The 20,599-nt window shown below is 39.9% G+C and overlaps 1 protein-coding gene across 1 annotated transcript; it reads right to left on the bottom strand.

Annotated features, from left to right (window-relative positions):
* Nucleotides 1–1,248: 1,248 nt before the first annotated feature.
* crhbp (corticotropin releasing hormone binding protein) lies at nucleotides 1,249–6,971 on the bottom strand. The gene is made up of 7 exons (XM_050052377.1): nucleotides 6,804–6,971; nucleotides 6,617–6,710; nucleotides 6,046–6,203; nucleotides 4,988–5,198; nucleotides 4,275–4,420; nucleotides 2,090–2,207; nucleotides 1,249–2,006 (listed from the first exon to the last, which is right to left on the bottom strand). The coding sequence occupies exons 1-7, from the start codon at nucleotides 6,891–6,893 to the stop codon at nucleotides 1,852–1,854; spliced, it is 972 nt and encodes a 323-aa protein (XP_049908334.1). The 5' UTR covers nucleotides 6,894–6,971; the 3' UTR covers nucleotides 1,249–1,851.
* Nucleotides 6,972–20,599: the final 13,628 nt, after the last annotated feature.

The raw sequence follows: 20,599 nt of genomic DNA, 5'->3' as shown, positions 1-20,599 counted from the left end.
TTTGATCCAGTGCATACAACTCTGATTCACAGGAACATTTTGATTGTCAACATCAGAAATGGTTGAAAAGGCACCCAGCAGGCAAACATGCATACAGGCTAATTCATCACAGATGGACTGATAACACAAATGGCCACTGCTATAAAGACAGTTGGTGTCGTTCCTGAAATGACTCCAACTGTTAGTAAATCTGTGAGAAGATTTGCACATAAAAAACCTTGGTACCAAAAACCTGCACCAGTTTCCTGAACCGTCCAGGAAACTTGGATTTGATAGGCACGTGGGTTTGTTTATAAATGCCAGTCAACTGTAAACTGACAGCACACTCCCGCTAGTCAGCAACATCGCCACCCATGAATTGCCAGTGACCACCATATAAGAAAAAAGTATTTTATGTATATATATTATACAGACACACACACAGGGTGGGCACTTCACTTCTGTGATGATGTTGTCCCCATATAATGAGCGCAACACAAAGCAGCAGCGATAAGCTAGCCAGTGGGATACACACTTGCACTAACATGCACATGCTGTCGGACAGTTTTACCACAGTAAACCACACAAAACCTTGGATTATAACACACACAGTAGGAGGGTGACTGCTCAAGACACCATAACAAACAGTGATCTGCTGCTGCATTAATGCCCTGAATGTCACATACAGAACCTTTAATGCGTCATTCCCTCTACTTTAGCACACTCCTGAACAAACAGAAGCAGCCCTGTCTGGAAAGGTGGAGCAAAGAATACCTCCCATATGTGTCCCTCAACTGAAACTAATGAATTGAAAGTAATTTAATGGAGCAGTGCACAGAACAGACAGGAAGAGCTGCAGGAATTTCCTTTGAACACAACGAGCCATAAGAGGGGGGAATATCCTGTATGTAAATGTAAATGTATAGGCAATGTATAGAAATGCGTTTATCTGGATCAGATCACGAAAAAACTGCTAGTCTTGTGTCTTTTGAAATCACTATAATTTGCACCTTTACAAAACACAGCATGAAATTGGGCTCAGTTACAGAAACCTGAAGCTTTGGTTGAGGGCAGCATCATACCTTTGTACTTATTTTTCTTTTTTATTTGGTGCATTAAAATATACATTGTTTGTTGCTGCTGCTGTTTAGATTAACTGTATCTCAATACTTTAGAACAAGGACTGTGATTGTCATTGTTAGTGCTGCAGTGCACAGCTTTGTTTCTCACTGTGACACAAATTAAAACAGGAAACATGAGTTGAGTGCTTTGTCATGCGGTATAATTTTATTACAAAAAGGTTTTTATACAAATTTAACTGCATTATGGCAATGGACACTTGTATTTATTATATTGAACACTTGACCTATTGCCCTGTATGTCATCTGTGGCAGGATATGACTTAGCACATCATGTATCATTCAGCAAAATAAACACAAGTAACATTCATTTCAGCACCATTCCTTTTCAAGAATGTTGACCGTGAACTCATATATAATATAATAACAATATCATAAGTCTTAATAAATACACATACTGTACACAAAGCAGAAATAAAAACAATAGCAGTTGCACCAAACACAAAAGGACACTTCATTAAGCTTTATTTAGCAATGACCAGAATGAGTGAGAAAAATAAAACAAAAACAAAAATAAATGCCCAGTGAATTTTAGAGTCTGTAATACGGTGATATCCCTTTGACTGTGTTCTTTTTCCTACACTTTTATTTTGATGTCTGTTGATATAAGACATTTTGTCCAATCAGAGGGACTGACCAGGTGGATCTCTTGTTTTGTTTTTTTAATAAAATAATTGAAAAAAATATGTTTGCAGTCAAATGATACATTTGTCACTTTATGATCCTGCTGGGATCAGTTATTGAAACAGAAATCCTCTACATTGTTGAGTTTAATCGTCTGCAGCTCCTGGCTGTCCAGTAGTCTGTAGCTGAAAGACACTCGGCTGACAAACTTCCCACTGGACACCATCCTCACCACTGTGTTATCACAGCCGATCTTCATGTGGGCTACAGGGGAAAGCAGAAAAAATATGAAGTGCCGGCTCAACCAGTTTGATCATGTTGAAAGGAGGAGATCAGTGTGTACTCACTGGGTCCAGTGAAGGAAATGCAGAGGTCTGTGATGGGCAGCAGCTTCGATGTGTCGATGCCATTTCCTCCGAGCAACTGCACAAAATCTCCTGATTCTGCACAGCCTGGCATGGACCTCTGTGGAAATCAGCACAATGTTTTAAAACACGTGGCAAATACTAATGACATTCAATTAATCAGACTGCATTGACTGACAAGCATCGGTAATTATACAGGTGAGCATATTGAAAATAAAATATAATAACGATACAATTAAAATCCTGTAATACAAATACGTTTTATACATGATAGAAAACCCTGCACTGACTTTTAAAGATTGAGTTCCCAAAGAAACCAGATAAAATGTTGGTATTGTATCTTTCTGCAAACCACAGCTATGTTACATGTGTACGGTTTTAAATGTGTCATATCAACTTTTCCAAAGTGAAATAGTTCAGATTACATAAGCTCGCTTTGTCATAGGGAGGTGAGGGGGATGACAGATGGCATGACACCTAGATAACATGGTGGCCAAGCTGCAAACCACTGCAGACAATCGTTCAATACTAATAAACCGCAACAACACTGGTTGTTGTTGTGGTTGCCGGCAACCGCAGCATTTCCTGTTGTGACTGCGCCATCAAAACTGAAAAACATGATCTTTTCTTAACCAAAACCAGGTGTTTGTTTTTTTTGCCTCAACATCACAATGTTAATCATGGCATTGTTGAAACATATAAAATTGTAATGTTTCAACCTATTCGCTACATAATACAAACAAATACAACATATCCGTGGTTTGCAGGAATGCAAAATGCCAATATTTATTCTGCTGATGAGGCTGCCTCAACATTACAGCCACAGATAAGTGGTTTTGTGTCCTGTAAGATATTATTTTTGTCTTTCATTTAATTCATAGAGCCCTCTTCTATTTAATTTTTGAAATGGCTCACAGTGACCAATCTTTACTCTTGATGAGCATTTGTTTGATTAACGACAATGTGATAGCTCACTTGTTCCAAAAGCTTTCATTCAGGAACAAAATACAAAGTAGCTCCACATCCTTGAAACATCGTAAAAAGTGTTAAGGAGGAGGTTTTTGTGGCAAACTTGTTGGCAAACAGTAGCCCGTTTATACATGCAGCAGATACAGCACAACAGCATCATTCATTTGTAGGCATGTATGTGTTCACCTGAAGAATGTATGTCCAATATTCGCTCTCTATTAGCTCTGTTTTTGGTCTCCACCAACTACTGAGGGAAATATCTGTCCCTGCAGCTGCTAAATGCTTCACTATGATCACCAGCTAGTTGCTAACTTTATCTGACTGCTGTTTGGTGCTGAGCAGGTAGTGTACAGTGGGTTGTAGGGCTGTTTCCTCTGACAAACAGCTGCCTGCTGCAGCTGGAGATGTCAATGATAAGAGCCACTGGACTGAACCAAAACAGTAAAACCATACCATAAAATCCAAACAATCAGAGTTTGGTGTTTACTCTCTGTTTTTTAGGTGCAGTTACAACCCAGTTGCCAGATGTTGGTATTGTATTGTACATTTCTGCAAACCAAGGATATGTTCAATGGTAGATTATTCTGTAGTGAATATGTTGGAACATTACATTACATTACTGCAGGAAATGCAGCAATGTATCTGTAAAAAACAACTAGTGCTCTTTATTGGTCTCTTACTGTAGTCTGCAGCTTGGCAGCTGTTTCGCGTGAGTCTCACACCACCCACCATTTCCTCCACCTCCCCATGACAAGGTTAGCCCATGTACATGTAACCAGAGGTATATCACTTAAGAAACACTGCTATGATGAAATGTGCAATGTGTCGATCCTTGGTTTGCAGAAATGTACAATGACAACATATTCTGGCAACTGGGCTGACAGTCAAGAGCTGCGTATAACACTAAGGTTTTAAAGGGAAATTATCTCAAATTACTCAATGCAAAATCAATTTTTAATGAAAGTAGGGAACAGTATTTAACTGAGGGGTTGTTTCTAGATAAACAAATATAATGCTGTTGAGCTTTCCTGACATAATTTTTGGCTTTGAGCACCCTGAGCAAATTTCAATTCATCTCCACTGTACTGGCCTATTGGCAGAACCTTGAGAAAAACTAGGTGAGGAGAAAAATCTGAAGTACTGAGTAAATGTTAAAGTGGATATTGTATTGAAATCAGTGTTGTATGCATTTGTTCACCTTGGGAAAGCTGTTGTAGTGTCCCAGGCTGAACTCAGAGACGTCGATCTCCACTGGATATATGATGGAGAAGCTGCAGTTTCTGTGCTGCTGCGGGATCACCATTGTGTAACTGCCCTCTGGTGACTGGGAGATGACATTACAGGCTGCGGAGGGACGGGAGATAGTTCAAGGTGAGACATTATAAGGATCCCTGGAAGGATTCTCAAAGTGAAGGAGGTGAAATATACACAGAATAGCACAAGAACAAATAGTTTACTGCAAAACTGTATGGAACAAAACTCATATTTACAAAGTGCTAATTTCATTCCTGGTTATTTGAGTATGCTGGTGAAACTAAAGGTGCTGTAGCTTCAAAGGTATCAAACTTAAACAAATGCTGCTGTCGACATAATTTAAGTCAGGTATCATGACAGCAAATGAACTGGGGATTTTGGTTTAACAAAGAAATCAACAAATATTAGGTTCAGTTTGGCCCTTAGATCTAACTTTTCCATCTGTCCTTTACATTACACACATTACACCCACAGTACTGTAGGACAGCATCTTCTATGTGCTCATGGTCCTGATCTAGAAACACAGTGATGGAAAACTGTCCCATCCCATGGTGGTATTATCACCACAGACTCACACGTCAATCGGGCTGAAAGCTGAGAGCTACTTTTGTGTGCCTGTGCGCATTCTATTTTATGTATGAATTGTGATCTACTTACGGAAAGGATTGATGTGTTTCCTGACTGTCAACGTGAAGCTGCTGCCAGCGTTGTGAATGCGGAAGAAGACCATGGCCACATTCTGAGAGGAGCGCACGCTTCTCCTCAGTGATCCCGAGTCACAGTAATCCACATAGCGCTCGTAGAGAGGCAGCGGGTGATCCTGGGAGCTGGGGAACTTCTCTCCTTTCATCACCCAGCCATCAAACACCTGCATGGGAGACATTCACAGAGAGGAGGATTTCAGACCCAGTCAAACATCATTTTGGCACAAAATATGAATGCACTTTTGTTCATCTGTAGGAAACACTTTCAACTTAGTATTTGAGGTTCAGACCATCAACATAAGTTTGGCATGTAGAACGCATCAGCATGCTACCATGGAATAGTAAATGGACTGCATTTATATAGACCTTTTCTAGTCTTAGCAGCCATTCAAAGAGCTTTACAGTACAAGCACCATTCACCCATTCACACACACATTCATACATGGCTGGGGCTACCATATAAGGTGCCACTTGCTCATCAGATAAACTCTTACACAGCGACGGCACAGCCAACGGGAGCATTTTGGGGGCTGTATCTTGCCCAAGGACACTTTGACATGTGGACTGGCGAAGGTCAGGAATCGAATCACCGACCTCCTGATTGGTAGAAGACTGCTCTATCTTCAGCCGCCTCAGGGAGGGGGTGCTTTGTAAGTAAGCAGGTTATGTACAATAGCCTTATGTTAAAGGATCAGGGAGTGTTTCTAAACTTAGTCGAGTAAATTGACCGACCCCAGTTTGGTGGCATGACAACAAACACAGGCTGTATAGCACTTAAATAAAAACAATGTCACATTTCATCACCACAGATTACTGAACATATAGAGAATTATATAATAGACCTAAGAAGTTGTTTCTATGCAAGGAGAGTTAAGGATGTTACAATCAAGTAAGTACTTTAAATTTGATATCTGAGCTCCAATTCCCAAAACTTGATGCTGTTTCACACCTGATCAGAAGTGTTTTAACGTACAAGGCGAGAAAAATATTTAATTGTGGGACAAGTTTTACCGTGATGAAGTCTCCTCCCCTGCAGTCGATGTCAACATTGTCATATTCCACGCTGATCACTTCGTTGGGCTCTGCCATGAAGAAAGCAGCACAGCTGAGCTGAGGACGCTCTGCTGTGAAGGTGAACTGACCCTCCACTGCAACCATGTCCAGACAACCTGAGAGACAGTCACACATCGGTGTGTTTGTACAGGTACAGTAGATCATGAACAAATTAACTAGAAAAGCGAGTGGAAGATGCATTTTGTCGTTTGATTATAATTTTTTAAGTATATAGAAAATTACTGATTGCCTTTTTTTTAATTCATTGTGCCTTTTTTAACTATCTAATATTCTGCGTTTCTATTAATCGAATTATTTTAAATATTATACCAATGAAAGACAATGAAATTGAAAAGTTGAAATAGAGAGAAAGTGCTTGTTCAATATTGACAGTTTATGATTTTTCAGTAAAATCAGTAGTGTGGTTGAGTCGAAATGCAAATGTGTCTGTTTATGTCGCTCTCATACATAGAAGCTGTCCTATATGCAAAATATAGGTTCGGCTATATATACATTTCATATGACTTACGTAAAGGTCGGCGGTACAGTAACTCCTCAGGTATTTCTCTCTTGAGTTCCGAGTTAAAAAATGAATATAATTCATCTTTTGAGATCTCGTTGTTCTGCAGGGGAAAAAAAGAAGAAAAAAGGCGTGTCCAAAGTTTAACATGAACTTAAATGTTAATCTTTACAGCATCAGAATTTGAAGCACTTACCTCGATATATCTAGAGTCTCCTTTGAGGACAGACAGGCACAACACCAGAAAGAAGAGCTGCTCTCGGAAAGTGCGCTCCATAACGCGCATCTCTGTCTGCAGGGCGCACCTGAGCGGAGAAAGTCTGAGCTACTCTGCGACCGCCGCTGCTTTTTATAGGACCAAGTTCTGGACTGACATGGTCGCTGTCACCCACCGTGGACACCCCCCTCCTCCCACCTTCCCTCCCCCCTTTACCCAACCAATTGCGTGGTCGTGACGACAGCAAAAGATGGACAGGCAAGTTGAGGCAAAGACAGAGAGAGATGGGGGTGGAGGGCAGCTGATGCCAAATGAAGCTCAAACTGCATAACTCAGTTACCCGCAGTCTTTCCACAGTGCTGATCATTAAACAACATGATGTCAACTTATTTTTATGTCATACATACCATTTTGATTCTGAACTGCTGCTTTTCTGTCTCATGCGTAAAACTGATTAGATGAGCAGAGGTGGAGAGAAGGGGGGTCTCTGGGGCTCCAGCCCCGAATGTTTTCTCAAATGCGCAGAATCTTTTATTGTTTGAGATTACATTTACATGGCATTCTTGATTTGCAGTTAGAGCAGGCCAGATTATTGTGGAATTTATGTAGAGTTTGCATGTTCTCCCCGTGTCAGCATGAGCTTTCTCTGGGTTCTCCGGCTTCCTCCCACAGTTCAAAGACACACAGGTTAGGTCAAATGGGGACTGTAAATTGTGTGAATGTGGGTCCTGATACTCTGGCAACATGTCCAGGGTTTACCCCGCCTCTCACCCAGTGTCAGCTGGGATAGGCTCCAGCCCCCGGCAACCCTGAATAGGATAAGCAGTTACGATGATGAATGAATGAGGTTTTAAGATAAGTAATGCTGTTTATCACCAATTTCCTACTCTACCTGTGTTATACATCTTAAAAATAGTAACATCAGACAATTTTTACCTCTTTTAAGGTAGCCTGGTCAGACCATCCGGATGACATGAGCTCAACATTCTCTTTGGCTCTCTGTATCATTTCTGAACTCGGCGCTGCCCCAAACACTTTCAGTGGGTGAAAGTATTCGCCTTGACAGACAAACCCTTTTTGCGAATCAGCATAACAAAACATCAGGGAACATTTCCCACATCATCAGTGGAGCCAGTTGATAAATCAAGCAGCCAATCAAGTTCCTGACTGGCTGCTTACCTTGTCAGATGTGGTGCAGATCTCTGTGTGGCCCAGATTGGATTTTGATTTATGGAAACAAGGCAGGGCGGTATCAAGTCCAGACTGATACAGACAGCACAACAGAATGTTGAGCTCACATCATTAGGATGGTCTCACCAGGCTACTTTTAAGGTGGCAGGAATGAAAATTAGTCAACCTCAACATTTGTTGCATTGTGGTTTCAGAATAATGAAGGCAGATGGAGAACAACTAGTTGCAAAATAGGATGTGGCAACCCAGTCTCATTCCAAACTTGTTGAACACCAGGTCTCGGGCAGTGACTTCCATGTCAGACACCAACAAAAAAGCTGTCCTTTCACGTCGACATAATACGCGGCATCAGTGCGGCGCCCTACAGTGTGAAGGGGAAACGCAGCCAGACAACAACATAACTTAAGGGGGCGGTTGTAGGGTGGGTGGCTGGGTCCAACAATCACCAGCTTTCACCTGGGAGGCCAGTGTTTGCTTCCAATATGAATGTAAAGCCAAAGCCTGTTCATTTTTCTCAGCCTAACCATGTGTGTTTGTTGTTAAAGGAACAAAATGTCAATTTGCTTTGTTGTACCAAAGTAGTGCATTTATTCTGAAAGAGACTGTATGCAAACTGTACATTTCCTGTGAAAATGGAAATGTATTTTGTAAATACACAATGCATGTAACAGACACAAATTACCATGGCATCCCAGAACATCCACAACCAATGCACCCAGGGTACTTTGCACATCATATGTCGAATTGGAAAATCTACGACCAAGTGTGGATATGTGATGAGGTCGTACAATACCGCAAATTGCCGTTGTTTTTTTCCTTCAGCAACAAACACAAATGGTTGGGTTTAGGCAATAACTGCACGTGGTTCGGTTTTGGAAAAAAGAACAGGGTTTGGCTTTAGAATCTTATGGGATGCAAACACCATCTGCAACAGTAAACTGATGAACACATTAATGCATCAATACATATGAGTAATATAATACAGTTGCATGCAAAAGTTTGGGCAGCCCTGGTCAAAATTCTGTTTATTTGAGTAGTTAAATAAGTAGAAGATGAACTGATTTCCAAAAGGCAAAATGTTAAAGATGACACATTTCCTCAATATTTTAAGCAAGATTACTTTTTAATTTCAATTTTTCACAGTTTCAAAATAGCAAAAGGGCCTGAAACAAAAGTTTGGGCACCCTGCATGGTCAGTGCTTAGTAGCGCCTCCTTTGGCAAGTATCACAGCCTCTAAACAATTTTTGTAACCAGCTAAGAGTCTTTTGATTCTTGTTGTGGGGATTGAAGCCCATTCTTTTTTGCAAAAGGCTTTTAGTTCTGAGATTCTCAGGCCGTCTTGCACTGTTCTTTTGAGGTCTATCCACAAATTTTTAACAATGTTTAGGTCGGGGGAGTGTGAGGGCCATGGCAAAACCTTCAGCTTGTGCCTCCTGAGGTAGTCCATTGTGGATTTCGAGGTGTCTTTAGGATCATTGTCCTGTTGTAGAACCCTTCCTCTCTTTATCTTCAGCTTTTTTACAGATGGTGTGATGTTTGCTTCCAGAATTTGCAAGAATTTAACTGGATCCATTCTTCCTTCTACCTGTGAAATGTTCCCCTGTGCCACTGACTGCAACACAAGCCCAAAGCATGATCGAACCACCGCCATGTTGAACAGTTGGACAGGTGTTCTTTTCATAGAATTCTGCACCATTTTTCCCCCAAACATACCTTTGCTCACTGTGCCCAATAAGTTCTATTTTAACTTCATCAGTCCTACTACTCTTCCATGAAGATTGTATTTGTACAGGTGTCGCTGCACAGTAGAACAGTGCACCACCACTCCAGAGTCTGATAAATCTTTCTGCAGGTCTTTTGCGGTGAAACAGGGGTTTTGATTTGCCTTTTCTAGCAATCCCACAAGCCGCTCTCTTGGAGGTTTTCTTGGTCTTCCAGACCTCAACTTGATCTCCACAGTTCCTGTTAACTGCCATTTCTTAATTACATTACAAACTAAGGAAATAGCTACCTGAAACCACTTTGCTATCTTCTTATAGCCTTTCTCTCAGAAAATTTATAAAGCCTTGGAATTTGCATCACCTGACCTCTCTCACGATGACTGTGAACAAGCCAGAGCCCTAACAAGCTGATTAAGGTTTGAGACCCTGGTAAAAGTTGCCTGAGAGCTCAAATGTCTTGGGGTGCCCAAACTTTTGCAGGGTGCTCCATTCCCTTTTCTTTACTCTAAATCTGTACAAAACAAAAATAACACGCAAAAAGATATAAAACAATGACTGGCCAGCACACTCAGTGTAAAAGTCCATAGTACAGGCAGGCAGTCCACAAATACACCCAAGGCACTCTGACTGTACTTAGTGCCTTTATGAATACATGGATAAGGCAACACGTTTCGATTAGAGAGACACCCTGATGACAGCAGCTAGTCTGGTAAGAGATGCAGTATTTTACTATTCAGTAACTGTTGTTATTAATGGAATAAGCACAGCAAACAGGGGTCAAAGGTCAAGGTGGAATTTATTTTCATTCCCCCCATGTTATTTAGCATACTCGTTATATGGTGAAATGAAATTGCATTGCCTCAGGGCTCTGGTGTACACAGTGAAAAAAGAAAAAACAGAAGCCTTAATAAGGTGAAAGAGCTTTACTTTGTGCTTAGAGAATTTGTACAATAAATTGCCTCAAGTGAAGAAGTTGCAGTGATGCGGGCACTGTATTAGACTGTATCCTGGTGAAGAGGAAGCTGATCTGGAAGGCAAACTTTTCGATTTAGTGGTCCATCTACGTCCCAACCCTTGCCTATGGTCATGAGCTTTGGGTAGTGACTGAAAGAATGAGATTGCAGATAAAAAGCAGCCAAAATGAGTATCCTCCATAGGGTGGCTGGCCTCAGCCTTAGAGATAGGGTGAGAAATGCAGACATCCGAAAGAGGAGCTCAGAGTAGAGTCGCTGCTCCTTCGCACCAAAGGGAGTCACTTGAGGTAGTGCGAGCATCTGATTGAGATGCCTCCTGGGCGCCTCCCATCAGAGTTGTTCTGGGCATGTCCTATTGGTAGGAGGCCCTGAGGTAGACCCAGAATACACTGGAGGGATCGCATACCTGATCTGGACTAATGCTTTGGGGTCCCCCAGGAGGTGCTGGAAAGCATCGCTGGGGAGAGGGACGTCTGGGGTGCTTTGCTTGGCCTGCTGACCCCATGGATAAGCAGATGAAAATGGATGGATGGATGGATGGATGGATGGATGGATGGATCACAAGGCTAACACATAGAGACAGACACCAATTAACCTAACCTGAATTCACGCTCACATTCACACCTACCAATTAAACACCAGTCACCAATTAACGTAACTTGCATGTCTTTGGACTGTGGGGGACGCTGGAGAACCTGGAGACAACCCATGCTGTCATGAAGAGAATATACAAAGTCTACATAGGATGGCCCCAGCTGGCTGGTTGGGTTCAAACCTGAAGCCCTTGTTACAAATCCCACATTATTGTCCTTTATCTATTCATTTTCTTATTTCATTTGTCATCATCATTGTCTGGTTATTATGTGCATTAGTCTCAAATTATTTTACTATTTACATGTGCTGACTTATTGTCAGTCTACCTTTAATTGGCACTGACCCATATGAAAGGTACAATACAAATAAAGCATGACATGATTGATACATTAATGGTTCCTCTGTTCCCTGAGATTTTGAACTCTAGTAGAGCTTTGGAATTGTTTTTTGAATGAGAAGTACTGTTATGTCTATCTCCTGTCACACTATTTCACCTACAGGTTACATAACGTGCCAAGAAATACTGGATTTACTTAAAAATTAGCTTTGCTAAACTTTTATGTGGAATGGGTTTTGACGATTCACACAAAATGTATAAACACTTGTTTTTGTTGTTTTCAAGAAAATTTAGGGCACCTTTAAGAGATGGGGTGTGAGGATGTATGGAGGAATGTATCATACATCCAAAAAAGGCTTTGTATTTATAAAGTCCTGAAATGCATTATTCTCAGAATTTCCAACCCACCCAGTCCTACTCCGAAGTCATCGAATATCAGCGCTTGGTTGTGACTTCTGGTGTCAGATACACACTGAAAACACCGTCCTTTCATGTTGGCATGACACGCAGCTGGTCGCAGCAATTTTTTAACACCGCCCGGCAGCGTCAGGGGGAAACGGCGGGACAAAAACATAAGTTAAGGGGGCAGAAGTCCAAGTAGAAGGGGGGGAGGGGTGGTGGATGAGTTCAACAACGCCCGACTTTAACCAGGGGGGTTGGTGTTCACTTTCTGTAAGATTATAAAGCCAAACCCTGTTCTTTTTCCTTAAACTGAACCTCGTGGGTGTGTTGGCTAAACATAAAAATGCATCAATTTGCGGTGTTGTACCGATGTAGTGTGTTTATTTTGTATGCGGTACGCAGACTGTATGCAAACTAGGAGTTTGAGTGAGAATGTGTTGGAATTTCCAACTCAAACAGAGAATCCCACTCCACTCTGTCATTAGAATAAAATATCGACATTGAAATTAAACTACAGATACGTTTGTATGTTTCTTAGTATCAAAAAAGCGTTTCTAAAGTGACTGAATGATTTTGATTACATGTAAATGAGCTGACTTTGTCATCGGGAGGTGGAGAGGATGGTGAGATGGCTGCCAAGCTGCAGACCACTGATAATCACTGTTCAACACCAACACCAGTTGTTTTTTGGCAAACACATGACGATGTGTTTCCAGCGGTGATTGTGCTCCCTGAGTACTTTAAGCCAAAACATGATCTTTTCCAAACCTTAGCCAAGTGATTTTTGTGCCTGAACCTAACCACAAGTTAACCACAGTATTGTTGAAGCGTAAAGTTACAACATATTTGCTAAATAATAATGAACAAATGTTACATATCCGTGGTTTGCAGAAATGTGCAATGCCAACATTTAGTATGGTGATTGGGTTGATTCATTCCATTTCTGAAATTCCAGTTATTTATATCATAAGAAATTATAAGAAATAAGAAATAAGTGACAAAACCGCTCTGTGGTAAATCAGTACATGAGTATGCTACTGTATATCACAACTGCATATAGTCTACTTATCAGTGGTTTGTGTTGTTGGTGGACATGGTCCCAAAGAGAAATGGAGGTAAGACAAACACACCATCATAAAATATACAGTTTCCAATTTATCTTTAATGTTTGGGGCCCAGTGTAAAATCATGTAAACATGAGAAGAACATGTTTACATGGAAGGTGGAAATGTAGGATTGTGTGTTTGAGTTTGGGTCGTATTTCTCATCTGTGATACCCTCTTGTATCTGTTTGACTGCCTGATAGTAAAACTGGATAAGGGGAAGAATATATTCATACAACAGCGACGTCTAACTCATGTAACAACCTGCTGTGATTTCTACAGCATTCACTTCACACCCAGAGTCCATTCACTAAGCTGCTTTCACGCCTGCCTCGTGTGACACCGTCCTAACAAACCCTGAAGCTTTCAGCGCTGGAGTCTGGTTCATTTCTGGAAGGGTGAGAAAACTCTGGGAAAACCTTGTTGAACCCCATACAAACACCCAGTTTCTGAGAGAAGCTTTTGTATCTATAATACTGAAGAAACTGCATGTCAAATTACACGTAATGAGCTGTTGATTGTGAACTGGACAACACACAGTTCAATTTCTCTCATCACGCAAAATGGATATTGTGATTTTGTTTCTCGACATCTGGCTTTCAAATTGCACCCCAACATCTGTAAAGCACAATTTGCTTGTTCATGGGCATGAAAACAAATTAACAGTAAAATTAAAGAACTATGAAATACTCGGTTGTTGAAAAGTTTTGAGGTTACATTCACAGACTTTTTTGAGAGTCAAGGACACAGAGTACCCATCTACCTGTCTGAGCTCAGTCCCCGCAGTCTGCAGGTGCCTCAGGCTGTTGAAAAGGTCAATCCATTCAAATGTAGAAATTGGGCCTCGGTGTAATCCACACTCTTGCTGGCAAGTTGGTAGGAAACAACATGTTTGTGTCTGCAAGATAAGCAGTGGATCAACTTGACAAATCAGAGCTTGGGAAATCCATTAAAATTATTTTTCATACACCTAGAAGGCAAATAGAAGTTCCGATACAAGCTTGAGACAATATAAGTTTTAAGTTGGTGAGGAAAAATAGGAACTTCTCATGACGAAGATGATGTCACTTGTAAAAAACCTGCAGCTGTTTTTGTCCCTTAAAGTACTGCTGTCGAATTCAAAAACTAAGTTTCCTCTGACAAATGGAAACATGACATTAAAGTGTTTTGTTCAACTGGTTATCTATCTATCCTACAACGAACCATTTTTTAGGTACTCCTCACACTGCAACACACTGTATATTCAATGAACCCTTTCAGTCAGGGTGGTGTGCTTAAAGGAATACTTCACCCCCCAAATGATCATTTGACAGTCACTAACTCATTCCATGGTACATTGAATTTTTGAAGAAAACTTTGCTTTTCTCACATGCCTGTGTTTAATGAAGAATCCAAAAAAGGGAAAGATTCTTGATGAATTAAAGTCATAGGGGTCCATGTTTAAAATATATCAAAACATCTGTTTACAAACTCTAATGTCTCATTTGTTGAGTTGTAGGCTCAGTATACATATTCATTTTTGCTAAAACATTAGTATTCAAAACTGAGCTGAAAGTGAAACTTGGCTATACTCTCTTCAAAGCTAGGTTCCATTGACAAAAACAATAATTTTACCTTGCTGAACACAAGAGCTGCTGGTCTACTGCTGCCTCAATCAGTTAGCTTGTTTGTATTATTGTATGACTTTGGTGTTTTAAAGATTTAGTTTAGATCCACCAAAGTCACAAAATAACACTAACAAACTACAGAGCGAATCAGTGCTAGATCGGCTGCTCCAGGATTCAGTGGGGTAAAATTATTGTTTTCGTCAATGGCATCTGGCTGTGAAAAAAGAGTAAATACATTTCACAAAAAAGAAGCTTGCCTGTTTGGTCTGAGGATAAATATGACTTGGATTATACAACACAACCTGTGTGAGAGTTTGTAAACAGATGTTTTGATATAGTTTTGCTGTTGTTAAATGCAGACGCCTATAAATTAAATTCATCAAGAATCTTCTCTGTTTTTGGATTCTTCATTCGCCAAAGGCATGCTTTTTGGACCCTTCCAACACCTGTCCCACCCACTGTAAGCAGACTTTAACGCCCTTACATCTACATCTGTTGCTCTGAATGTCTGAAATGATGCCGGTGTGTCTACATTGGAATTGGGATGAAAGCCTAGTGCGCCTCATTCAGACCCCAAAGGGATAGTCATGATGGTTAAGCTGGGGACACTGTCCAAGTGGTATGTTTTGACACCCTGGGAGTGGGACCAGGCTGAAGCTTCACACTCTTCCTCTCTGCCTTGCTGCATAAAGATCACACCAGTTTGTACATATGAAAAGTAGGAGAGGTATTTGTGTAAAGAATAAAATAAGAGAAAAATTGTCCAAGGCAGGTAAAACAAACTAACCTCTCTGGATCCACATGTTGGCCCAATAGAAATGTATTCTCAGATATTTATGCTGTCTAACAAAGCAGATTTACACTTCCCGGATTTGGGTAGATTCATTTCTGATATTAGACTTCAGTGTTTTTGCACAACTGATTTTTGACAACTGTCAAAAGAAGGCATATCCAATATAATATGACAATGATTTGGAGTTTGTGTACATTTCAGAGAACAGTTTGGAGTAGACTGTGTTGCTGAGTCATTGGTGCATATAGGCATGGAGATACATCACTGCATTTATTTTAAGTGGTTGTCAACGGTATAGGATTTAGAAAGCACTCACCAGGTTAGATGTGTAATGACCCATAGACAGAGAAAGTAAACCCACCAATTGCTCTGTGCAGGCTTTAGTAGTCTCTTCTTTATCTTATTAATGGTGTGTCATAATTGTCACTCTCCATATGTGCCTATACAACCCAGTGAGTTAGGCAGGAACCTATTTGCTCACAAGGCCAAAGTGTTTTTCATCACCGCAAATATAGCAGCTTTACGTCATGATGTCTCAGTTATATTCAAACACAAGCGAAATTTATGTTTTTTTAACTCACAGACACACTTTTCATTATGTTTGCTAATTTGAGTTATTTTGAATGTTGCACACAGACACAAACTATTTTCAGCCTCTTTGAAGCGACGTACATCGTGAGTTTTGTTTGGCTTGTGAGTGAATTTGCAGAGATGTCGGCCACATGACGGACTTTGTAGCTTGGCATTTAGCCCTGAAAGCTCTGGCTGAATAGCAGAATCCATTTAGTACTGGTGATGAGGCTTCATTAGGCTCCATTAAATCAGATGGTCCCCATTGTGTACTTTATGGAAGATATGTACATTATCCTTTAGTGGAGCAGAGTCTGACATAATTAATGTCCACTTTAGCAAATGAGTTTTCTCCAGTATGCTTTGTGAGAGAAGTATTCACATCTGCATGAGTTGCAGTTCTCTGGACAAAAAAGTCTCCATCTAGCATGAGTGCCACTTATGCTCGGCTGTACCCTCGATGGATCAGCTTCAGATTATAGTACAAATATATTCCTTTGTGGTGTTGGCATACTAACATTTGCTAATTAGCACTAAACTGAAAGTACAGCTGAAGCTGATGGGGATGTTATTGCAGTTATTTAGTAATACACCGAAGTATTGCACAATTATTATTTTTTTTACCTTTACAGGAAAAGTTAAGGGATCACCAGTGTTACTGCAATTTATCCTTAGTGGTAACATGTAACCCAGTCACCAGAATAAAGTTGGCATTTTTCACTTAAAAAACAACCAGTTTTTGTGGGCACAATAGCCACTGGTAGTGCAGCAATGTATTGCTAAAAAAAAATCCACCCAGTTTTGGTGGCACAATTGCCACTGGAAATGCAGCAAAGTCACTAAAAAACAACTGGTTTGTTGTTCTTGAACAGTGGTCTTCAGCTTGGCAGCCATCTCACCTGTGTCTCATGCCATCCATTATCCCCTTTACCTCTCAGTGACAAAGTCAGCTTATATAAAAGTAATCAAAACTACGTTACTTTAGAAACGCTGATATAATACGTATGTAACGTACCATTGTAATGTATCCATGGTTTGCAGAAATGCAAACATTTTCTTCTGTCTGCACCAAATCAAATGGCAATCCAATCCAATAGTTGTTGAGATATTTCAGTCTAGGTCAAAGTGGTGGACAGAGATGCCTCAAGAGAGGCGTGCTGCCAAAGGGAAAACACATCACTCAGATGATATTGATTCAACAGTGAAAGCAACTGGAAATCTCACATCTTAACCCACCAACCTTGCACCTGTCCAAATTACATCTAACCCTTACCTCTTTTAATAACAGGTCAGACAGAAAGCCTGGAGATTTTTGCTGCTCACATTTCACTGATGTTTTCCACACGTCCTCCATCTGACATTTTTCAGACTAAAACCAAAATGTATTCATCTGTAACTTTTCAGATAACAAAGCTTTATTGTCAAAAGTTTATTTAAAAATGAAACGGATAACACAGACAACAGATAATAGCACCACATATGTCACTCTGAACATGGTGCCTCACAGGGCCAAAGCCTGTGACTGAGATGCTGTGACTGGTCTGTGAGCTTGTATCTGCTCTCCCCTGACACTGATAAACTGCCCTCACATTCAGCACAAATGACATCTTAATGAAAATTTACATCTCTTGTGAAATTTCAGGAGTTTCCATGTTGTCAGTCATAAGAAAATTGCATTTCTTATCACATGATAAACTGTCACTCCTTATTGAATGTCTCCTGTCGATAGATTTTGATGCTCAGACTAATATAAAAGGTGGGAGAGGTAAGAGGACAGCAGGTCCAGGTTTGATCGTATCATTTTGAGTTTACTGGTACACTCCAGTGCCGTCGACATACATCAGTGCTGACGTGCGAGACGCCTGCAAGAAAGATCTTTGTCCTGACATCCAGCTGTTTTGGTGGATTAGAAAAGGTTATTGGATCTTTGCTCAGAATGTGAAAAGACAATCGCCAACTTAAAGGGTAACTTCTGTATTTTTCAACCTGGAGCCTATTTTCCCATATTTTGTGACTTTGTGTGAAAGTGTGGAATATACAAGACAATCTTGCAAATGACTGACCACAAATGATTATAAAAATGTAGGCTACATGAAGTTATATCCAGCCATGAAATATCCTCAAATTGTAGATATATCAAAATATTATTGTTGCGTTTCACTTGTCACAGTTCCCTCATGATACTCTGAAAATTCAATAACATTTAGACATTTTCTCAAACTAACAGGGAAAATATGAATAAAAAATATGATTATTGTGTACCAACGCTGCACTATAGGGCACTCAGCAGGACAAACTGGACATTTCTCTGACTTCTTCACCAGCACAAGAAAACTGGTGAGTGATTTTAATGCACAGCAGAAAGGTGTGTGACAGCCTCATGACCTCACACCTCATGTATGTGTGCACACATGAATATACGGACAAACACATCAAGTGTGAAAGCCTCCTTCGTGCATCAAAGTGTAACATAAGCAGTCTGTGTGTGTGTGTGTGTGTGTGTGTGTGTGTGTGTGTGTGTGTGTGTAAGGAGGATTCAGTTCATCCATGCATAATTCAGATTTAGGGAAACAAAGGCCTGCTTATGTCATAACAGGGTAAGCTACACATTCTTGCAAGTTGAGCAGAAGAGACTGAAATCCAGCTTCCTGGTAAACAGGATGAGAGCTCATTCAGCATCTTTAGCTTTCATGTGTCTTCCAAGAAAGGCCTTTATATACACATTTATAGCTATATCTGATAAACACACATTGAACACTTTATATACAACTATATTTCCCATAACTCAGAGAATATGGCTTTGTTTCCTCTTTACTTGTGAAATTAACCACCAAGCTGTTTGTTGTTATCCTTGTTAATGTCCACGCTAAGAAAAAAAAGCAATTTGAATTTTTATCAATTCGTTATCATGGATTTAGTAGTACTACCAGTGCTAGAATTATTTTCACTTATTATTTTCCATTGCAGTACTGTGGAAACGTCTCAGAAATGGCGAAAAATCATACTGGTAAAAAAAAATTTCATTGAATATATAATGGAATAACATTAGATATATGTCATTGACAACAGTGAATATTCATCCATTTTTTTAATTTCATAAAAATTGTACCATTAAATGACAACTGTTTGGTTGAGCAGTTAGACAGTAAAAAGTCATACTTAAAAAAGAATTTCAAGCGATATACATATATATATATATATATATATATATGTATATACAAGGGATAACATTAAATGTATCTTTTAACAGCAGTGAATGAGCAGATGTGTTATTATTTTGGTGCAAATAGTCAATTTTAACAACTTTAGCTTAGTTTCACCGTTCACTACCATAAAAGGACAAATGAACCTGCTTGGTAGAGCATGTTTTAAAACAATATTTGACCCTTGACTTTTTTTTTTTTTTATAGACCTACATAAATCTGTTCAGAATGACCTCTGAAACTATAACCTGTCGAAAACATGCCTACGTTTGAAAATCCCACCACATAGGCCTCTTTTTTTGTCACTAACTTTCTTAAACCGAATGGTAGATAGCTCAATTAGGCTGAATTAGGTTCAACACATTTTTCATTAGTGACTCAAAATGTGCCGTACCAAACAGTTAAGCAGAATATTAAAGGGATATTTACAGTTTGCATTATTATCCACCATGAAAATTGTCATCCCATTAACTCCATTATTGTTATAATTATTGACCAACATGAATCACTTTTTATATGTTTCTCTTCAGTTCTTTTTGTTGTGATCCGAGTCTGATGCTTCATTTTCCTGGGAAAACAGGGCCCTTACTACTTCAGCAAGACAATCTGCATTTGTGTCACTTTGTTGCTTTTTCTTACTCACCTCCACACACAGACATCCCCTCTCACCACAGTTTCTGATCACAAAAGAAGAAGAGAAGTTGTGAATAAAAAATAAACAGCTTACAGCTGAATGAAGCTGATGTAGTCTTATGTACTGTACCTCTCATGCCCTCTGCTGGCCTGCTGAGGACACCGCAAAGGAATAACATCCTTTCAAATTGAGTGTTCCGGCTACAGTGATAAATGTTCTGATTAAACTAATTCTAAAAAATAAAAGGAATACAAGCTTAGAAATATCTGTCACCTCCTCTCATAAGTGGGGCTAAAATCATAAAAACTTTTATTTTTGACAAGCAAATGATTGCGTAAAATGCATTTTATGATAATATATTACCACATGAAATAAATACACAGGACACTTAAAGCAAGTGAAAACTGAAAGCAGTTCTTTCTTCATTCTCATTCTGACATGACACTTAACTGTGATATAACTGTATTTACAGTTTCATTTACAGTACAAATAAAGGGAGAAACCTACAAGTGCAAGGAAGCGGACCGTGACTTCAGGCTGTTTTGTCAACAAATGATTCCAAGGTCAACATCAAGCTCAATGGACGGGAGGCTCTAAGAGGTGGAAAGTTTAAGCATCTATTGATTCATGACAACTGTGCAAACA

Source organism: Epinephelus moara, chromosome 9 (assembly GCF_006386435.1).
Source record: "Epinephelus moara isolate mb chromosome 9, YSFRI_EMoa_1.0, whole genome shotgun sequence".
Classification (NCBI taxonomy): domain Eukaryota; kingdom Metazoa; phylum Chordata; class Actinopteri; order Perciformes; family Serranidae; genus Epinephelus; species Epinephelus moara.
The sequence above is the reverse complement of the archived record's forward strand: the minus strand, read 5'-3'. Positions and strand labels throughout refer to the sequence as shown.